At 38.6% G+C, this 19831-nt stretch overlaps 3 protein-coding genes across 5 annotated transcripts; 1 reads left to right on the top strand and 2 right to left on the bottom strand.

Annotated features, from left to right (window-relative positions):
* Positions 1-3380: 3380 nt before the first annotated feature.
* zcchc8 (zinc finger CCHC-type containing 8) lies at positions 3381-9651 on the bottom strand. Of its 2 annotated transcripts, none has more exons than XM_022757712.1 (14): positions 9477-9651; positions 9264-9306; positions 9101-9175; positions 8695-8797; positions 8529-8606; positions 8318-8421; positions 7975-8040; positions 7792-7852; positions 7551-7687; positions 7283-7425; positions 7046-7161; positions 6790-6876; positions 5586-5706; positions 3381-5387 (listed from the first exon to the last, which is right to left on the bottom strand). In XM_022757712.1, the coding sequence occupies exons 1-14, from the start codon at positions 9649-9651 to the stop codon at positions 4354-4356; spliced, it is 2343 nt and encodes a 780-aa protein (XP_022613433.1). In that variant the 3' UTR covers positions 3381-4353. The 2 variants fall into 2 exon arrangements, with proteins under 2 accessions (XP_022613433.1, XP_022613434.1); XM_022757713.1 differs by lacking the exon at positions 9477-9651 and adding an exon at positions 9453-9465 and having other exon boundaries at positions 9264-9311.
* Positions 9652-10193: 542 nt separating this feature from the next.
* LOC111230908 lies at positions 10194-12378 on the top strand. Its single transcript, XM_022757799.1, has 4 exons — positions 10194-10427; positions 10794-10923; positions 11016-11149; positions 11246-12378. The coding sequence occupies exons 1-4, from the start codon at positions 10308-10310 to the stop codon at positions 12023-12025; spliced, it is 1164 nt and encodes a 387-aa protein (XP_022613520.1). The 5' UTR covers positions 10194-10307; the 3' UTR covers positions 12026-12378.
* Positions 12379-12877: 499 nt separating this feature from the next.
* On the bottom strand, positions 12878-19613 carry rsrc2 (arginine and serine rich coiled-coil 2). 2 transcript variants are annotated; one of them, XM_022757733.1, is made up of 10 exons: positions 19472-19613; positions 17881-18025; positions 17585-17625; positions 16259-16422; positions 15807-15938; positions 15556-15672; positions 14737-14822; positions 14378-14640; positions 14187-14276; positions 12878-14061 (listed from the first exon to the last, which is right to left on the bottom strand). In XM_022757733.1, exons 1-10 carry the CDS (start codon positions 19475-19477, stop codon positions 13876-13878), a joined length of 1230 nt encoding a protein of 409 aa, XP_022613454.1. In that variant the 5' UTR covers positions 19478-19613; the 3' UTR covers positions 12878-13875. The 2 variants fall into 2 exon arrangements, with proteins under 2 accessions (XP_022613454.1, XP_022613455.1); XM_022757734.1 differs by having other exon boundaries at positions 14378-14637.
* Between the last annotated feature and the right edge of the window lie 218 nt (positions 19614-19831).

Raw genomic sequence — 19831 nt, 5'->3', positions numbered from 1 at the left:
ACCCTTTAAATTTCCTTTACTGTGAGATACACCTATAAAAAATTGTATCAGCAAACCCATGACAATATGTCAGAGTGCCTTCTTGCCTCCCCAACAAAGTCAAAGTTGTTTTGAGTCTACTTTAAGTCAGCTAAGATACCTGACCTCACGCAGGGTAGAAATTTAATATAGAACGTATTCAACAGCAAAACACAAACATGCATTTCATTCCTGAAAGGGCCTAAGAGCTACAGTATGTAGGTTCACCAAAACAACCCAGTAGAAAGACTCTCACACACCTCTTAAGATATTTCTCAGCAGAGAATGAAGGGTAGCCATCAGCACACATAACCTAGTTTGAATGCAGTGTTCTGGTTTTCCCCTACTGTGTCTTTGAATGATACTGAAGTGCCCTCAGGTCAAAAAGAGGCCAGACCAAGAAATCACTTAAATGGCTAGAGACTGTGTGGTGGAAATAAAAAGAAATGTAAAAATCATATGCAGTATTTGCCAAATTGTTACAGCCAAAAGTTAAACAGCAAAAAGATGTTAAATAAGAAAACCACCAAGCTTTAGTAGAACTGTCTTGAGAGCATTAGCAGAGGATGTTTCAGCTCTGATTGGTGAGCTGATGCAGTCAGCTGAAAATGATCCACTTAGTCTGGAGAATTTCCCACTGCAGTAATGTTAATCTTTTGCCACTCTCACTCTAATCTGTAGCCAGGAAGAAAGCCAAATGTCAATGTTTTGCATAGGTTTAAGGGAATTAATCTAATGATGATTTTCAAAGTGAAATACTTAACTAGAATAAACTTCAATCTTAAACTATCACCAAAATCCACCATTGTCTGTTTTCATTATTTCTGATTACATAGAAACAGTAAATGGCAGCCTGTAAAACAGAACTGAGATTTAGTCTACTTCTCAAATGACCACATATACATCATACACTTCCATATTTGTAATGTCAGAAGTTTACATGCTTACAGTCTGTCCAGGCAATGGATTAAAAAAAAAAAAAAAAACACAGTGGGAAGGGAACGGTACTTACATCCCACATATTTTATTAGGCATATCTTTGCTGACTATGAGGACGCAAAAACATGTTTTTATACAGACATAAGATACATTTGTAGTAACAGTAAAAACTCTATCCATTTCTGCCTGGGTACACAAGCCAGTGGGCTTTGATTCCACCTTGTCTTTCATTAAGCTAATATTACCTATTGACTTCAAGAATACTGAACCAAGTACAAACATGTTCCCTTTTAATGTTTTTAGAGAAGGTCAAGCTGTGACTGGGCTGTCTAAGTTTACAGCTCAAGCTATTGAGGCAGAACATTTTTCATGAGAGCTGTGAGATTGTTTTTAGGTGTAAACTATGTGTGAGTTCATTTTATCAAACAAAAAATAGGCTGTATGTAAAAGTATGTCTTCAGAAGTGTGTATTCACCTATACACCTACAATCTTATTTTATCATCACAAGGCCAAAGCAAGCTAGTTCTTCCTTTTTGAGGAAACATCTGCTGGGATGATTATGTAGGCCCCTGCTAGCACTGACAGAGGAAGGTGTAGAAAAATACTAACAGGACATAGGCAAAGAATGAGAGCGGGAAGCATCCTGCGTCCTCAGTGTCTGTGCATACAGATTCACCTGTTTTGACGTTAACAACCTTCACTGTCATTAAACCTATAATCATTTTCGCTGTATATATACATACAGCCCTACCCCGCACCAATTCTGGCTCTTACAATTGTACAAAGTGGTTTCCACTTGGGCTAAAATCAATAAAGCATGTGTGTAAAAACATTAAATTCCTGTTAAGTGACCAGTTCATAAGATCATCTGACTTCCAAACAAATGTAAGCCTTTCTTTCACATATTCTTAAATTCCATATCAAGAAGTTCAATGACTAGTAGAGATATAGAGATGTCTGACTTTCAAGTGGTATTGTGTTTGCAATTCCAAAGACTGCAGCCTGTCAAGCTTGAGTCATGTCAGTCCAAACAAGCTAAACTGCTTTTTGAGTCAAACAGAAAGGCTTGATCATAAAAAGCCTAAGACACACCTATATACAGCAAAACGATCTAATGCAGAGACTCCACACCTGCGTCACTGAAATATTACATGGTGTGCGCCTGGGCAGTAAAATAAGTTATCCTGAGGATTGGTCAACGAGTTGGCCTGTTAACATTACACCGCTTTGCCACCTTTATCAGTAGCTAACGGATTGAGAGCTGTCGATGAGGTGGCACGTTTGGTAACAGGGGAGCCAGTGCAACAATACCATGTCAGCTAACTTACCTTATTAGCTAATTCTGTGTCTCTGGTGAGATGATACCATGTTTATCACGAGTTGAAACGGCAACTACCTCCACATGTTCAAATATCTGAATAACATACTGACCGACTACCTTCGTAAGCTTAACGACTGAAGCAAATTCCTTAAGTCCAAAAGTCTCCGCAATGTCACCGAGGCTCCAGTAGGGCACACTGCTGCTACAAGTTGAGAGTCAGCATAACAAATTGTTTCAGATTAGATCACCTGTAAAGATAGCTTGCTGTATAATGTTGTTCTAATGAGCAACCAGCTGACTCTACTGTCACCTCTTCGTCTTAAATGAATCCCAGTATGTTATCACGATAAGAATAGACGTGATTAGTTGCTAAGTAACGTTAGCTGCGAGGCCCGAGCAATACCGCGAGCCGGTGGTCAGGACCAGGAGAAGGGCTGGTTAGCTAGCTAGCTGAACTAACACCTCAAGTAACGTCTTCACTACCTGAGCAACTTTCATCTTACGGTAGCGTTTAGTTTCGTGGTTTATCAACAGCAAAATGACAAGAAAGTTTACGGAAATACATGACCTCGGCGTGAGCTAATACTGACCTGATATGTTTCTATACAGCCTTCGTCTTCTGGGGAAAAAAAATTACACAGCTAGCGAGCTAAATGGGGAACCGCGACGACTACTGCTCGGATCACACAGGAGCAGGCACAGCCCAGTGTACTAGCTATGTGTCCAACGGCCGAGAGTAACGTCAACCAAAGATGATATGTTTAGTAAGATGGAGCACTCCCCACAAAAAACACTTCACTGTTGCAATGAAGAAATCAAAGGGAGTCAAATAAAGTTCGCTGCCAAAGTAAAGTTTTATACTGTGGAGTTATATCCTCACACATAAATTTTGCTTTCTGTAATTACGCATACACCCAATAAAAATGTCTTTTAGGATTGGAACAAGTTGGAACATGCTTGATTAATCGAGAATTCCCACATAATACTCAGAATTTGAATACAATTTCTGAATTTTGAATATGAAGACAGCATGTAAACATAGTTTAAAAATCTAAGCCAATTGCTGCAAGGTAAATACCTTTATTTAAAAAGGCACAAATGAAGACATCATTTTCAATCATTTTTACATGACTTTGCAAGATGTTAAATATTCAGTCTCTTGATACTCTCAGAGGTTCGGCACACCCACACATATGTGCTTGTGTGCATGTATATTTGCATAAATATGTATGTAGGTGTGTGTGAGTATTCAGTATGCAAGTCATCAAATCTAAGTGCAAGTATTCTCTATGCATGAGGGTGTTGGTGTGCACTATATGTACTAATAATTTCTGAACAGTGATAAAAAAAAAAACATGATTGATATTGACTTTAAAGTTGTTTTAAATCTATATTTTCTATAGGGAGATTGGTCTGAAAGGGGGGAATGAAGTTAATGTCAGATCTGATAGGAATCTATTTGATGAATGGAACAATAAAGAAAAATATGTAGACCAAACTCTGTAATATCATAAGAACAAAATTAAGATGTAGTAGGGCAGAGTTTCAGGTATACGCAATTTCATTTGCAAAGTTTATCATCAGAAAGTAAGCTGATTACAGCAACAGAGGCTCAACTTGTTTACTGACACCAATTACAGCAAAATAAAATCAAACCCACATCTAGGGTTGACCAGCAGACAAAATAAAGCACTGAAGCAAGCAGGTTTATTTGATTTTAGAGCAATTTAAGTGGGACAAAAATAGAAAAAGCCATTTAAACAACATGTTATGAAAATTAATCAAGAAATGGCCATTTAACTAATTTTACCATAAAATCAACTGCCCAAGTATCACTACTACAAAAATCTGAGACTAATTAGTCAAAACGTACGAGTCATTGCTGTTACATCATCCCCTCATTTTATGTTTACAGATCAAATGTATATACAGCATACACATTCAACTTTGTACAAAATAACAAACAGCTAAAAAAAAACATGTTTGATAGGATGGAGTTGAAAATAAAAATATAGGTTTTTGCTTTAAAAATGTCCATGTATCCTTGTATTTTGCAAATAAAGACAGTAAATCTTTATTTTTTCTTTGCCAAACTTCGAGGGGAGCTTTTAAGTAAGTCTCTGATCCTAAGGTATGTACCAGTGGCTTCAGCAACTTCAGTGAATTCTGGTGTATCTTCAAATGGAACAATGCCAGCTGCAAACCTGCTCCGATGAGGAACAGCTGTTATCTTCTCAACATGCTTAGGAGAAGAACAATCTCCAGCGCCCCTGTTAGAGAAATCTAGATCAGGGCTCTGTGGGTTGTCTTCCTGGGATTTGACTGGATCAGGACTCTGTGGACTTTCATCGTGGGATTTGACTGGACCAGGACTCTGAGGGCTGTCATTGTGGGATTTGACTGGACAAGGACTCTGAGGGCTGTCATTGTGGGATTTGACTGGACCAGGACTCTGAGGGCTGTCATCGTGGGATTTGACTGGACCAGGACTCTGGGGGCTGTCATCATGGGATCTGACTGGACCAGGACTCTGAGGGCTGTTGCCGTGGGCTTTGACTGGTTCAGGGCTCTGAGGGCTGTCTTCCTCAACTTTGATCAGCCCAGGGCTCTGAGAGCAAATCTCTTGAACTTTTGATTCCATTTGATTTTCACTGCTAGGGCAAGTTTCTCCAGGTGTCATTGTGTCCATTGCTTCTTCAGCCTCTTCTGTTTCTGTGTCGATATGTGCAGGTGTGGACACACTTGGTGAACTGGGTACAGGTGTTCCCATTGCAGGTGTCTCACAGTCACTATTTGTGGCAGTGTCAGCATTTTCTAGAGCTGCCCAAATCAGCCTCTGTTGCTCTTCCAGTTCCTCCAGAGTCAGGTCATCCTCTGTTCCCTCCACAGTCTCATCAACTACTCCCCAATTCCGCCCTCGCAGAGCTGGAGAGCCGTTGGTGGGTGTGGGAGGAGGTGTACCTTTAGGGAGAGGTGGAGGAGTGGGTGTCGCAGGAGGAGTGCCCTGGGGTAAAGGAGGAGGTGAACTGAAGCAAGGAGAGCCAGGGGGCAGCGGTGGTTGGAACTGGAAGTCACCTGGGCCATGAGACTGATAAGGTGTTCCTGGGTCTGGGGGAGAAGACATGAATATGGTCCCAAAAAGATTTAAAAGTGATACTTTGACCAAACATAGAGGCATCCGATTTAAGTATTACTGTGTATTATTCTGCCAAATTAGAGATTACTGTTAAAATATAACTGTGTGTTCTGGACATGTAATGCATAGAATGTGCCTGCTTAAAGAAAGTGACCAAGCTGAACAGTTACCTGATTCAATATCCATATCCGAGCTCCTGTCTGAGGTCCGATCAGGACTGGACCTATTCTTCTTCCTTATCTGTGGTGATGAGTCAGATTCATGACGTCTCTTGTTGCAGGTAGCACCAGGCTGTTGGCAAGGAAGAATGACATGTGGAATGATACTATTTAAGGGCTCTGCCCAAAATGCAGTCATCACACATCCTAATCCTAATCTGATAAAGACTGTCAATGTAAAAATACAGAGGCAGGAATGACAGAGCGGACTATGCAAGATTAGTATGATTGGCTATTCAAGTGGGATTATGAAGAATGAGCATCCACTGCATATGGACAGCACGGACTGTTATATATAGCAAAGTGGCAGGCTGAGGCCAGCTATGACACACACTGAATGGTATTTTCTTTTTTAACCTCCAAGCAGATACAAGAGAGGTGTAAGAATGACAGGAGTTTTTGCATTTCTAATGTTCCTCTTTAGTGTTTGTGGGATATATAATTACCTCCAGCAAGGAGGTTGCGTTTTTACCCATGTCTTTTTGTTTATTGGTTTGTTTGCCAGTAACCAAACTTGTTGGAAGGATGTGACCTTGGCCAGGGAGGAACCCATTCAATTTTGGTGCAGAACCGGTTAAAAGGGCGGGTCTGTGAATTTTTTTAATCTCTTTCCTTAACATTACTCATAATGTTAAGGAAAATGATTTAAAAAAAACAGTAACAAAAGACATTTTTCAACACTTTTGTCATTTTTTCAGGAAATAATGTATGGATCTTGGTGGGAAAAAAAAAACAAACAAAAAAAAAAACATACATTATGGTGTTGAGATCTATGACTTTGTAGAATCTGGTGCAGATCCAGATAAGTATCTGGATCTGACAGACAGGTGTAGGATTGTTTGGTCGCACGGTATGGAGGTATGTGCCTTACTGAGTGCCATTCTAGTGTTTTGTGTATTTATATTCTGTGGTTCTATTAGGTTTATAATCTGTGCTGTGGTTATTTATATTCTATGTCTTCTGATGAGTCTTGGATGATAATAATACAAACATTGAAAATTCCATGGTAAGTGTTGATATGTAATATCCAGAAAGTTTGGTACAGTTTACGAGATAGTCAGATAGGAAGTTGTTCTTAAAGGAAGCCTGGATGGTGGTGTGGCATACATGTTTTGAAAGGAAACACCCAACCACTGAGGGATTTTAAAATATTTACCATGGGAAAATTGTTAGACAGGTAGGCAGCATAGTTTTGCTTCATGTGGTTGTTCTGCATTGGAGTCGAACCATACTGAATGAACTCCTGAAGGCCAAAAAAAAAAAAATAGTGTTAGACATGCAACATTTATAAAAAAGTGCCACCAAAATGCACTGAAAGACAAGTGTACTAAATTTATGAAGTGACTCATCAACAAAATAATTTATACACAAATATACAGTAGCTCCAAGTGACATTATGCTATAGGACTTACATCTTTCATTTTGTCCGGTGCAGGTACATTGAAGCCTGGGAAATCTACCAGTTTGGAAACATCATAAGAGATGTTTTGCGAGTTGCTATTGTCTGTTATATTGCCATTATTTGAAGCTACAAAAGAGAAAAAAAAATGATTAAGACCAATCTCTGTATATTTCAGAAACATCCTTATGTTTATCAGTAGTTTACTCGAATGAAACTCAGTAGGACCACATAGTAATTTGAAACTTACTATTTCCATCATACAGCATTAAGCCAGAGTTTTCCATCTCTGCCTCTTTGAGCCAACCTGGTGGGTAGCCTAGCTGCCTCATGCGATAAATCAGAGGAGGGAGGGTGTTGCCATCAATGCCCAGTGCTGTCAACAGCTCCTCACTGTTCAAAAGCACAACAAAGTGAAAAATATTCAATAATCAACATCTACTTTTACTTGATCCAATAGGTATTGCATGTGGTAAGATTATGTTTTTTTTCTCTTGTGTTCAAAGTAACAATCCTGCCTCATGACTCCCGGCTTGTATTTCGCAAACCGCTCCTCCACTTCATCAGCATGGTATCGTTGATTACTCTGCATCGCCTGGTTGTTGTTTTGGTTGAACTCCTTTCTTCTTTCATTAATTGCAGCCATGTCTTTAGGCTATGGAGGGAACCATGTATACATGTAGTAAATCAATTTCCAACTCTTCTGTGTTTAACTTGAGTTCATGCCATAATAATGAATCATTAAATCATTATTCTTACATTGGGACAATCTCTCAGCTGATGACTGCTGGAACCACAGTTGAAACACATGGATTTGGGTCTAGAATGAACAGATCAGTAGTGGACTCATTATACAGTGATATGCCACACAGTAACTGGACAAAGCAAGTTATAAACAGAGGACAGGAACTGAATAAAGCTTCCATTAATAATCGGTCGTACCTTTTGTCTTTCATTTCGATTTCCTGACCATCTGTTCCGACAACTTGGTTGAACACCTGGTGATAGCTTTGCAACATTTCAGGAAATTATATTGCATTTGTCCACACTGCAATAAAATCGTATCTAATTATCTTGTCTACATAAACTTTTCAGTATGAGTCCTGCTTATGTGCTGCTCCTTTTTAAAATATGAACATACATGTAAAAAAAAAAAAAAAAAGAAAATAAAGACAACTTTCCAAATTCTCCCTCAACAAAATTACATGTAGAGAGCAAATGACCTCGCAGACTATACTGGCAGTAATTGTTTGACAAGGTGCCAATTTATCCATCTTAAAGATACGTTGGAATGTCCCATCCATCTGTCAGCTGGGGGCTTTCATTGACCAGAGGCTGTCCAAGTTTATCAACACTGAAAGTAGTGAAATATAAGACACTTCCAACCACCTAAAACAGAAAAATAAGAAAATAATTTATGTATATATGTATATCTTTCCATGGGGCAAGAAATTGTGCCATATGCAAACCACTGAGAAATACCAGTAAATACTCACTTTAAAGGCTTCTGTTGTTGTTCTTACACTAGTGGAAGACGACTTCAGCAGATCTTCATCCATAGCAAAAGCTGAATTCTTTGTAAAGAGTAGAACATGTTTTTTTCTCCTCCAAGTCATAACTATTTGGATATTAATCATCATAAAATAAATTATGGGTAAATACCTGAGGTTTATGGTGAAAAGAAGACTTTTTCTTTCCATGGCCCAGTTTCTGGTGCTTCAAAATCACACTGCAGATGCAATCTTCAATTTCTTGACGACACTGCCTAAAGGGGAGACATTGTTATTTTTTATTTATCATCATTATTCACAACTCAGTGTCTCGCTAACAAATTAGCAGTGAGGTGTACACACAGCGAGGCTATAAATATGCTGTGAGTTAATCTTATTAGTCATAACAAAAAAGCTGAAAGAGATGTTCAATCAAATCAAACTGTTTTACCAGTAACGTTAACACAATCAAAATATTTCTATTATATCTTTAAAGCCAAGACGGACGGGACAAAATTCACTGTTCAATTCACAACTGAGCTAACGAACCCAGTAACTGATTATAAAAGGTTGCTCACTTTGAAATATTGTTGTTTGCATACAGGATTTGAAGAAGTGGTCCATCGATGTTGACATCTTCAATTGTGATGCCGCTGTAAAGTCAGAGGGAAATTAGCCTTTATTACTGGGTGAAGTTTCGTTTTATTTGTAGTACGCATCACCAAAGTGTTAGCCCATTACCTTGGCCGTGTCAGGATATTCAGTTTCCTTCTTAAACCTTTATGTGGTCTACGAGTTAAGGAAATAGACAGAAAGCCTTCAACAATATATCACTAAACATTTTCAGGTTACGCATTTTCTGTTTTGATTACACACAGGAGGCTGCTAGTATACCCCAGCTAGTGCTACAGCCACAGTGCTAGCACACACCGAGCGCATCTGACATAAGGATATTTTCCTCAGTGAGTCTCTGAATGTAGTCATCACACTCCTCCAGCCTGCCCCGGAGCTGGCTCGTCTCCTCCTGGTCTTCCTCTTCATCTGTGAAGCGAATGTGTGTCGGCACGGGCAGTGCGGACTCATCGAGCTGCTGAAAGAGCTCACTATCCCCGAAATCAACTTCGGCCATTTTTGCCAAGCTCTGTCGTGCAAGACTGGAGTTCAGAGGTCAAAGCGACAACACTTCGTATTCATTGGTCTACCTTATGTCACGTGCTGAGTAGACAAAAACATGATGGGGAGAACAAATCAGGGGTTTTTAGCCCACGGTGTTGTATTACAGGTCACAAAATGTATAATATATATATATAAAATAGTTAAAAAATCAGCTACACTTTAACCAACTACAACAGTGGCATTCTGCTTAGACATCAATGTAACATTGATGATAATCTAATGATAGTATAATTGTCACAGGGGGGCAATTTTCTGCGTCCACTATCTTTACTTTTTATAATTTAAGTACATTTTCATAATTACAATTATTTTTTACAGTTTATTAGTAAATTTTCTTAAGCAAAAGTTATAAATACATCCTCTGTCACCGTGCTCAAGTAAGGTGCCTTCTTTGTTTTTTCAAAGGAGCCACAGTTTATCCACGGTGGCTTCTTTGGTCTGTAAGAAATCGTTGAGGGCTTAAAATACTAGTGTTTCTGCTACGTTGATCCAGTTCTGTTGCAGCCGTCTCACTTCTTCACTTTCGTTTTCAATATTTAGTTAAAACCCTGTTTCCTACCGGACAAGACACAAATGTGACTAAGTGGGAAGCTTCATTAGCTTCCAGCAATGGCAAGTTGCTCAACGATCCACTTAACCTTACCGCAATGGGACGGCGGCTCGCGGAAAATTCGCTTTATTTACTTGGTGAATCTGACATCGTTCAGGCTGACTGAGTGTCCCCGTAAGGTGAGTGTTGAGGACCACTTTTTTTTTTGCTCTTACACAGCAACGAAAACGGTACATTTGTTTTTCTAATCGCATCACATACAACCCCTGAAACCAGCCAGAGTGTGCTGTATCCGCCACCATCATCACAGCTCCAAGCAAAGGGAGCAAGTGATTATGTGTCAGTCACATACTTTTTAAATTGTATATCAAAAGTGTTATACATGAACATTTTGTTAACCAAAAGGAGATTTGTTAACCCTGACATTTTTGACTACATATATAAGCGTTCCGCATGTTTTTTTGCATTGTGTAATTTCCATGAATACCATTTACGTAAACAGTAGCTTCAAAAAGAGGTGGTCTCATAGCTAACCTCTGTTTCAGGCTCCAGTGATTCCTCTATATTTAGGAGCTGATGTCTTCTCCAGCACTGATATCCGTACAGAGAACCATCCCAGATACCACGCCAAGTTTGCCAAGAAAGGACTGGCCACAAAAATAAAGTTTTCCTCAGGTGAAATGCACATAACAAACAAACACTTACACCAAATGCACACACATACAGTGCAGTCACACTTAACACTATTGCCTCTTGTTTTGTTGCAGCATTCAGGTTCCATGGGTTGAAGGTACCTACTGCAAATAACAGCCTCTGGTTCTATAGCGTTCAAGGACTTTTTCGAGTAGCATTTGAAATGTACAATAAGCAAGAGCAGCTTGCTGTTCTGGAGCATTTCCAGGTACAGTGCTGTTCATATGTTTCTGCATGATGTATTTGCTTTCTTTTAAAGATACCCCAAATGGTCTTTTGATATATTATGGTCTCTCCTCTGTAGGATGTTTGGAAATCGCAGATAAATGACAGCCCTCTGAAAATTAGTTACAACCTGAGTGTGCAGCTCGACTTTGCAGTATCCAGATCCAGCAGCATGTGCGATACAGAATCAAGAAATGAAATGTCACAACCTCAGCATTGCCAGGTTGTCAGGGAAGTGGTGGATGTATGTGACAGTGAGACAGGTGATAAATCAGCAGATCATGATTATTGTTCCTTTCACAGGAAAAGCTTGCAAAGTGAGCAAAGCCAACTAATTTTATCCAAAGTGAGACTAAAACTGCACAACTTGGATGACAAACTCTCCTCAGAGAATCAAAGCCACACAGAACTGGAAACTATCTTCCTTCTTCTGGAGAACATTGATCAGCACATGAATGGGAATCTAGAAGAAAAGGATGTGACGAAAACTGTGTTAGCCCTGCTGAAGGCCAAAGACTGGGGCTCTGTGTATTCAAGTTCCCTGCTTAGTTGTATAGGACAATGGCTGGGCCAACAGTTTCATGCAGCCAACAGTAGCATTAGTCAAAAAGTGGAGGGCTTCAAAGTTCAGCATATTGAACGAATAAGTGACTTGCCACCTGCTGAGGAACTAGCCACAGAACTATTCCCAGAAGCCATGCAAACACTGCTGCTTCACTGGATGGGCTTAAGTGAAGAGTCCACCCTGGAGAAGAGACACAGTGAATACCCAATCCTGCTCCTTATCCTCGAGTTTGCCAACCACAACCTCATCACTGGTGTGGCCCATGTGCTGTACTCCAGTCTTATTTGTAAATAAGAGTGAATTTCCATGTAGGTGTCAACAAGAAAAGCCTGCAATTTAACTCGTGGTGCAGTGGTTAGCACTGTCACCTCACAGCAAGAAGGTTCTGGGTTCAAACCTTCTGTGTGGAGTTTGCATGCCCATGCCCACTTGGGTTTCTTCCAGGTACTCTGGCTTTCTCCCACAATCCAAAGACATGCGGGTTAGGTTAATTGGCTAATAAAAATAAATGATCTAAATAAAGCCCTGTGATAGACTGGCGACCTGTCCAGTCCTTGCCCAATGTGAGCTGGGATTTGCTCTAGCCCACCCGCGACCCTATAAGGATGAGCAGTGTGGTGAATGAATGAACTTCCAGTATTCTAATAAATGTGTATTTCGTATGTGAAGTTGTACTTTCTTTGATTGGACAAATGCCTCTTTTCTGCTGCACATACTATTTCGATCAGGTTTGGTAACAATTTGTGCTGGGTGACAATTCAATATTGTTTGACTTTAAGTGAAAATGTATTTCAATATAATTTGAAGCTATTGTTTTACAATATACAATGTAATGAAAAAGATTTACCTACAATTAATTTAACTAGACATCAGTAAGATTCCAAATGATTTTGCCTTCATTTGTTACACTGCAATATAAACTGATATTACAAAAATATTATTTTGATATGTTAATTTTACTTAATTTTAATTTCAAACCTGGTAACATTCAACCTGGTAATAGTAATGTTAAAGTGTGACTTTCAGTGGTGGAAGAAATATTCAGATCCTTTACTTATTTAAAAGTACCACACAATAAACCAAATAAACTAACCGATCAATGCAGCGGTAGACAAGCAACTACAAAATGAATGTTTTTGTCAATGGAGTCTGGTGACTTTGAACAGAGCAATATGATTGTTTCTGGTTAAACAAAAAGGATCTTACACTTTAATAAAAAGGTCAGTCTCTGTAAGGAATCCAATCAATTACGTTGTCGAACACTTAAAACAATCTGAACCAGTCAGTGGAAAAAAAAAAGTTCTTTGGGACGTACTTCGACATGGACAAATGCACCATTTGATTACACTGCAGCAGCTGTTCAGCAGTTCCAGGTATACTGTTCTTGCTTAATAGTGGACGGACTGCAAAGATTTTTGTTCATATGAATTATTTACACCAAAAAACATGGGAAAGTAGGATTGAGGTTCCAAAATCCCAGTTATTCTGTAACACCACGCCAATGCAAAGCACTAACTTTATGTGAAGCAAAATGACCCACATAGATATCACATGAAATAAAAAATTATTCAGTGAGATATGTAAAATCTTACGCAACACAAAATTAATTTATTTCAAGAATATTTGAAATATGTGATTACTCTTCTTGGGCCCATCTCTGTCCATGGCAATCCTCTAGACAATATGTATTACAGCCCACTGTTTTGTTTTTCCCAATCAGGAGAAATGAAACTAAGGGATTCTGATAATGACATTGACTTCAGATGCCTTTTGCTAAATGGATGTAAACAGTGTTCACTTGAACCACATTATAATCAGTTTATGTTCAAACAATCACATATCAATATATATATTTAAGTTTAAAAAAAAAAAAAAGCTATCACATTATTCAAAACAACTATCTAATTTTAACCAGCATCAACCTCCTGTGAAATTGATGCTTCCTTTTTCAAAGATGTACAGATTAATCAACACTGAGACAAACTCAGCATCTGAGTATTTACATTATAATGTTCCAATAAGTGAGATGTTTGTCTATAAATAAATTACAGATTCAGAGCAACATCCATGCAAGCTTGAGGGCTAGCGATGAATTGGTAGTCCAATATGATCAGATGAGTGGCACTGACAGTCAAGGTTTGGCACTAGATAGAATCCATTCCACGAGAGAATGAGGAGGAGAAGCCAAGCCCCATTCCCCTCTGGGTGTGTGTCTGAGACCGAGCCATTTCATACTGAACGTCAAGGTTCCTAAACATCTCCTCCTGTTTTTGAAGAGTCTTCAAGCCATCATCATTAAGTGGTTTGGAAGCTTCGACATCCTCATCTCCCTGTACAGACAGTAAATTCAATTTAACTCTGAGAAGTTACAGGTTGGAAAGCTGAAAGTTATGACTGTAAATTTAGCCAAAGTATCAAACGCATTTAGGTCACGTAAAGTAACACATTTACTTACTTTAATACCCATTAGTTTGCGAAATTTAACATTTTGGTCCTTGTTTCCAAAGTTTAGCTTCTCCCACAACTCAGCTGTCTGGGACTTGTCCTTAAAAGAAAAAAAATGTTAGCCTATTTAGACAATTTGAGGAAGTAAAACTGGGCATGCATAGTGGAAAAATAACAAATAACTGCATAACCTAATCTTACCCCATCCTTCTTTCCCTGCCATAGCATTTTTCTCTTTTTCTCCTGTTCTGCAAACTTCATGGGGTTTACAGCAGAAGGGTTGTAGTAGCTGGGCACAGCAATACCAGTCTCTGCCAGTGTTTTTGCTTGAAGGGCTGCCATTTGTGCCGCCATGGCAATCTGAGGTGTGACCTGTGTCCCAGAGGCCAGGAGTGCTGCCACATTGAGGGCGGGGTTTGAGGCAGCTGCTGCAGCAGCAGCAGCAGCAGCGATGGGGGCAGCTACTGAAAACAAAATACACAGAACAGCATAAATAACTTAATGCAGATTTGACGCAAGTTATAAAAGTTTTCAAACTTTACAAAATAAGCCATTCTCACCTGCAGCTATTTCCTGCTGTTGCTGCTGCTGTTTCTCCAACATTTCCTTCTCTTTCTGTTCCTGTAGTTTCTTGGCTCTCTCCAGCCTGGACAGAAAAAGAGTGAAGATCATTTTACTCAGTTTAAAAAAAGAAACACACCATACTAAGTGCAGTGTGCTTAAAAGTGATAATATGTGTGAACTTAAACAAACCAAATCAATCTCATTACACATAATACATAACATTCTATGGTAACAACCCTATCAGTTTATGTTATGGCCACCAGTTTTACTTATTTCAACTTTGTTTCTAATATATCATGTTTTGTCTGTCATAGACATGAACTGGAATGGTACGGAATTCAGAGAACTTCATCACTGCAGTTGTGAACAAAAGGTGGCCCCATAGCTTTTGAATTCTATTTTATTTAAAGTGACCTGATTTAAGCTGCTGCATGGTGTTTTCAGTTTGCTCATGTGACAGAATTTTAAGCTTGGTGATGGGATGTTTATTGCTAAAATACACCTTAGGAGTCAGGGTGAACTGAAAATTTGTATGTAAGCTTGTACCTCAGAGTTTTTAATCAAATAAAAAACAGGTGGTTTGTAACATATTTGAACAAGGAGAGTTTCAAGTCAATCCAAGACGTAGAAGTGCTCCAACTGTGAGTGTAGCACTGTCAATGGGAAAAATGAATGGGACTTTTAAATCTAGAATCAGGGGTGTCCGGAACGGCCCCTCCCAATTAGTCAGCTGCAATGAGAACCACTAACATTGCCATCAAGTCCAGAATGACCAGCCATCTATATCGTAAATGCCCTGTACGCTGCTGCCTTACCTTCTGGCCAGGGCCTCTTGCGCATCCATAGCTGTGTTTCGGCCTCGAAAGGCAGGTGGATTAACAGACCTGCTTCGACTCTTTCTTCGCACTTTCTCAGTCCTTTTCTTTCGCTCCCTGGTGGAACAATCCAAATCATTTCATGAACGTACTATTAGTGACATGTAGAATGGGCAGCATGGTGAACAAGAGTTCAAAAATACTTACAAGTATATACTACTACAAGAAATGCTCATTTCAATCAAGCCCACCTGCTCTTACTGCGACTCTTGCTATGATGACGGTGTTTGGTCCTTGAACCTGAGCGAGACCTAGCCTTCTTCTTCCTGTCCCGGCTGCGTGACCGTGATCGCCGTTTGTCCCGACTTCTGCTGTGATGCCGCCTGAAAGTAACAGGATCCAATTCATTATTATAAATCACATATATTACTGAAAGGTTCAAAGTGCTAAAATTACTTTATCCTTGAGAAATTACTGTACATCAAAAATGTTGAGTGGAATGTAATGAGACCACAAATTCTACAATAGTAAATATGATCAATTTGGTTATTTGTGGGGCTTATCCAAAAAATAATAATTCTACTAATGATAATGACGTAATTAATCTAGAAACTATATCAGACCTTCGATAAAAGCTTTTCTTCTGCATAATTAAACAAGTTAGAGGACTTGCTTAGTATACTTCTTTATACAGTCTACTAACCTCTCTCGTGAGTGTGACCTGGACAAGCTCCGGCCCTTGGAGAGCTTCCTGTCTTTGCGTCTGGATCGCTCCTCTCCGTTCTCTGCTGAAAGTCTCTCTTGCTCTTGCTGCTCATCTGTTTTTCTGTGTGATTTTGATGGCTTCTCAGAGTCCCTCTTTCGTGCCTGTTTTAAGAAGAAGTTGTCTCTTTCAGGAAAATAGTGCAACAAAAAGAGTTAGTACCATGGCTTACAGCAGAAGGTATGTAATAAATTTTGACAAGTTGAAAAAAAACCTTGTCATTTCAAATCCACTTTCAAAACATGTACAGAATGTCATTCTCAGAAAATGATTGTAACTGTGGGCATTTTTGTGATACAGACAAATTTGACTGCAACGAATTTCATCTTTAATCAAACCAGCATGTTTGGAAACTCTCTCATTTTTCAATAGTGTGCATTCAAACCTTAAGATCTAATTCTGAGGAAAAAAACTTTAATGTGGTTTGTCATTTCATCAACATCAACAATTCAATATTAACTAAATGCTTTGAACCTGAACCCATAGGGATGGGGATCCAACTTACTTCTTACAGCTTCTCTACTTGCGTCATCCAAATCATACAGCATACAATGGTAAATTAACATGAAAAACACTGCTACATTTTGTCAAATTATCTTAAAGCAGTCACACAGTGTTTATCTCTTGTGACCACGGTTTGGACAGTAGTCTTATACTCTTTATACAAACAATTAGTAAAAAAAAAAAAAAAAACACCATGAGATTCCATTTACATTAATTGAAAGATTCATTAGATTAATTATGCCCAGACCTGGCTGCAAGAGATGCAAGAGTTAATTCCATTTTTTTTTTACTAATAGTGTGAGACAAATAGGAGTTTGAATGGCAGATAGTTACCTGTCCCGGTAGTAGACATATTATTTTGCTATGTCAGCAGGGTCTTCTGTTCAGTCTCTTCGTGCATTAGCACGCTGAGTATGATTTATTGTAGAAATGTTATCATGTGATCTACACACAGGATTTAACAAAAAAATAAAAGGAAAAAAAAATCTACTCTTCACCATTTAATATGGTTACAAACAATGACAGATATCCAAGGATGAAAGCTTCCTTTGAGACATGTCTGCATAGGGAGGGTAAAAAAAGGACCCTTTCCATGTGAGCCCATCTCCATCTATTTCTTTCGTTCTTAACTTTGGTCATTGTAACATATTAAACCTAGTAAAACATACTCACCTCGACCTAACACTAACAAGGACTATAACTTAAGGCCTTCAAAATCACATCAAATATGTTTCTAATCATAGAAATTAATTCATCATTTACCTCTTTGCTCCTGCTGCGACTCCGTCTGTTTTTTCTGTCACCTGGAAACAGCAGAAAGCAAAGTGCTGACAAATATATATATTTCAAAATCACATTTTCAGCAAAACTGAGAAAAAATTAGGTTAGGAAGAGAACAGTAAAACTACTGTATTTAGTATTTTATGCAGTAGACCAGATTCTGGAGTAGTTGGGGAATTGAGTCTTTCCTATATATATGCAGATAATAAATTTCACATTGTGGCCATATTTTTTCTGGCTTTTTAAGCATCGTCAGGGAACTGTTATTGAATACTAACGTTTTCTTTCCCTGGAGCGTGACCTTGACCGTGAATGGTGGTGTTTGGAGCTTCTGGGAGATCTGGATGACTCCATGCTGTGTTTTTTTCTGTGATGAACTGGGGAGCCTGTTCTGGCCAAGTCGACAGAGTCGTTGTCACTTGCCTAAAACAAATGGATATGACAAAAAACATCAGCAGTTGATCAATTTGGTGCAGTTTGCTTATGTAGTTATATCTTAATTGTATACACCTTCAAAGGCAGTGTCAACTATTTCTTATCAGTTCAAAACCTTGAAATAAAACTGATATTAAATCAAAGATGATTTTAAACTAAGACGTATTTTGTCTGACAGCGCTATGTAGAACATGTATTTCAACATTACTGTATTACTTAATGAACGTGGACCGTGGACAATTACTAGTGCTGAAATAATATGATCATTAATAAACAAGTGTCTAACTGAATCAGTTCCAGTGATTGTTTCTTTACAAAGCAAAGATATAATAAATGTGCTCATTAACTTTACAAATGCAAAGTATACTTGTGTTACCCTTCCTCACATTACTGTTGAATTTAATGTAAATTTAATCAATTTGATACTTGTATCTTTTTACTGTCAAGGGCTCAATAAGATGTTTAAAGGCAGTTTTAGGGTATTTAATTGGGTTACAGTAAGTTGTTATGGACATTTATCAATAAAGCTTTGCTTGATTATTCAAAGCAATAATAGATTTAGCAATGCTGATAATATCAGTGTGTTACAGATAGAGTATTCATTTTAACACCTCATTTTGCACATTGTTTAAGACCACTTGTCAGCAGAGTGAATTTATTTAAAAGGTCATTTTAAATTAACACGGGTTTAGTAAGGATCAATTACACTGTTGATTAGTCATTCTTCATATGTTTATGCACTGTATTTATGGGAAAAATAAGCCTGCAGTTTTTTCGTATTCCACATTCTGCTTTTGTTGTCTTTTGCACACCCTTGTGACGCTCAACACTTTTCAGGTCAGCAAACATCCTATGGTATACTGTGGGATCCCTGAATATTTGTTTAATCATCTGAGTCCGTTCAGATGGTTAAGACTCAAATTAAAACAATTTGGTATTATCTATTAAATGGGCCAGTGGTTTCGATCCATACAAACTAATAACAGAGCTTTAAAATGCGCTATCAATAGCACTACCTTCTCTCTAAGTCCACTAATCTCACGGGTCTTCACAATGTTAACAGCTGCTACTGATTTTTATTTGTAGTCATTCTCTCAGCTGCGCTATTTCGAAATACGCCATCCAGTGAGGATAACTGAGTGTAATGATCTTTTAGACAGAAATGTGAAACGGTTATTATGGAAATCGTAGTAGCACAAAATAACTAGCCAGTTTGCTAATATGCTATCTAGATCAGCTAAACCCCTCTATGGTCGTCATTCATACTACCATCACAGAGCAATTTAAGCGTTAGCTAGGATGCTAAGCTAAGCAATGCTAACCGCCATCTTTAAGAAAAATGATTTCTGAATAGAATTGTACACTTGCAGTAACTCCGTTTAGATATTGATGCATTCTCTTGTGTCTTAGTTATGGCTATGTAATGGTACTTACCGACATAATTCTGAAGCACACCGTATATGTAACGCCGCTGTTTTGTTGACTGTGCAAACGAACACGGAGAAATAGCAAGCTGCAAACAGTCGTTGTGTGGCTCAGCGCTGTTCTGATCTGGGTTGCCAGGTGTAACCTCGTGAATCCCCTAGATTCAGAGAAATTACACAGTTGTTGAACCCCGAACGAAGGGAATGTAGTTGTAGTTACATACCAATTACAAGTAATGCGAGACATTCATTTTTACCACTGTGGGTTCTGCGTTTTGCAAGTTTGATAAGATAGAATACGAGGAATGGCGCTAGTATTTTTCTTATAAATCCCGTGTAAAATGTCTTGTTAATTTATTCAGTAGTCTGA

Source organism: Seriola dumerili, unplaced genomic scaffold, assembly GCF_002260705.1.
Source record: "Seriola dumerili isolate Sdu_G_001 unplaced genomic scaffold, Sdu_1.0 BDQW01000290.1, whole genome shotgun sequence".
Classification (NCBI taxonomy): Eukaryota; Metazoa; Chordata; class Actinopteri; order Carangiformes; family Carangidae; genus Seriola; species Seriola dumerili.
This window is presented reverse-complemented; position numbering and strand designations above follow the sequence as displayed.

Excerpts from the sequence above, each read along its gene's own strand:
- zcchc8 (XM_022757712.1), bottom strand. The coding sequence starts at position 9,651 with ATGGCCGAAGTTGATTTCGGGGATAGTGAGCTCTTTCAGCAGCTCGAT. Across the intron at positions 8,041-8,317 it reads GATGGATGGGACATTCCAAC|CTATCACCAGGTGTTCAACC; the intron begins GTATCTTTAAGA and ends AATGTTGCAAAG. Across the intron at positions 5,707-6,789 it reads TGTCTAACAATTTTCCCATG|CCTGGTGCTACCTGCAACAA; the intron begins GTAAATATTTTA and ends CCTTGCCAACAG.
- LOC111230908 (XM_022757799.1), top strand. The coding sequence starts at position 10,308 with ATGGCAAGTTGCTCAACGATCCACTTAACCTTACCGCAATGGGACGGC. Across the intron at positions 10,428-10,793 it reads TGACTGAGTGTCCCCGTAAG|GCTCCAGTGATTCCTCTATA; the intron begins GTGAGTGTTGAG and ends CCTCTGTTTCAG. Across the intron at positions 11,150-11,245 it reads CTGTTCTGGAGCATTTCCAG|GATGTTTGGAAATCGCAGAT; the intron begins GTACAGTGCTGT and ends TCTCCTCTGTAG.
- rsrc2 (XM_022757733.1), bottom strand. Across the intron at positions 14,277-14,377 it reads GGCAGGGAAAGAAGGATGGG|GACAAGTCCCAGACAGCTGA; the intron begins GTAAGATTAGGT and ends TTTTCTTTTAAG. Across the intron at positions 14,062-14,186 it reads GCAAACTAATGGGTATTAAA|GGAGATGAGGATGTCGAAGC; the intron begins GTAAGTAAATGT and ends CTGTCTGTACAG.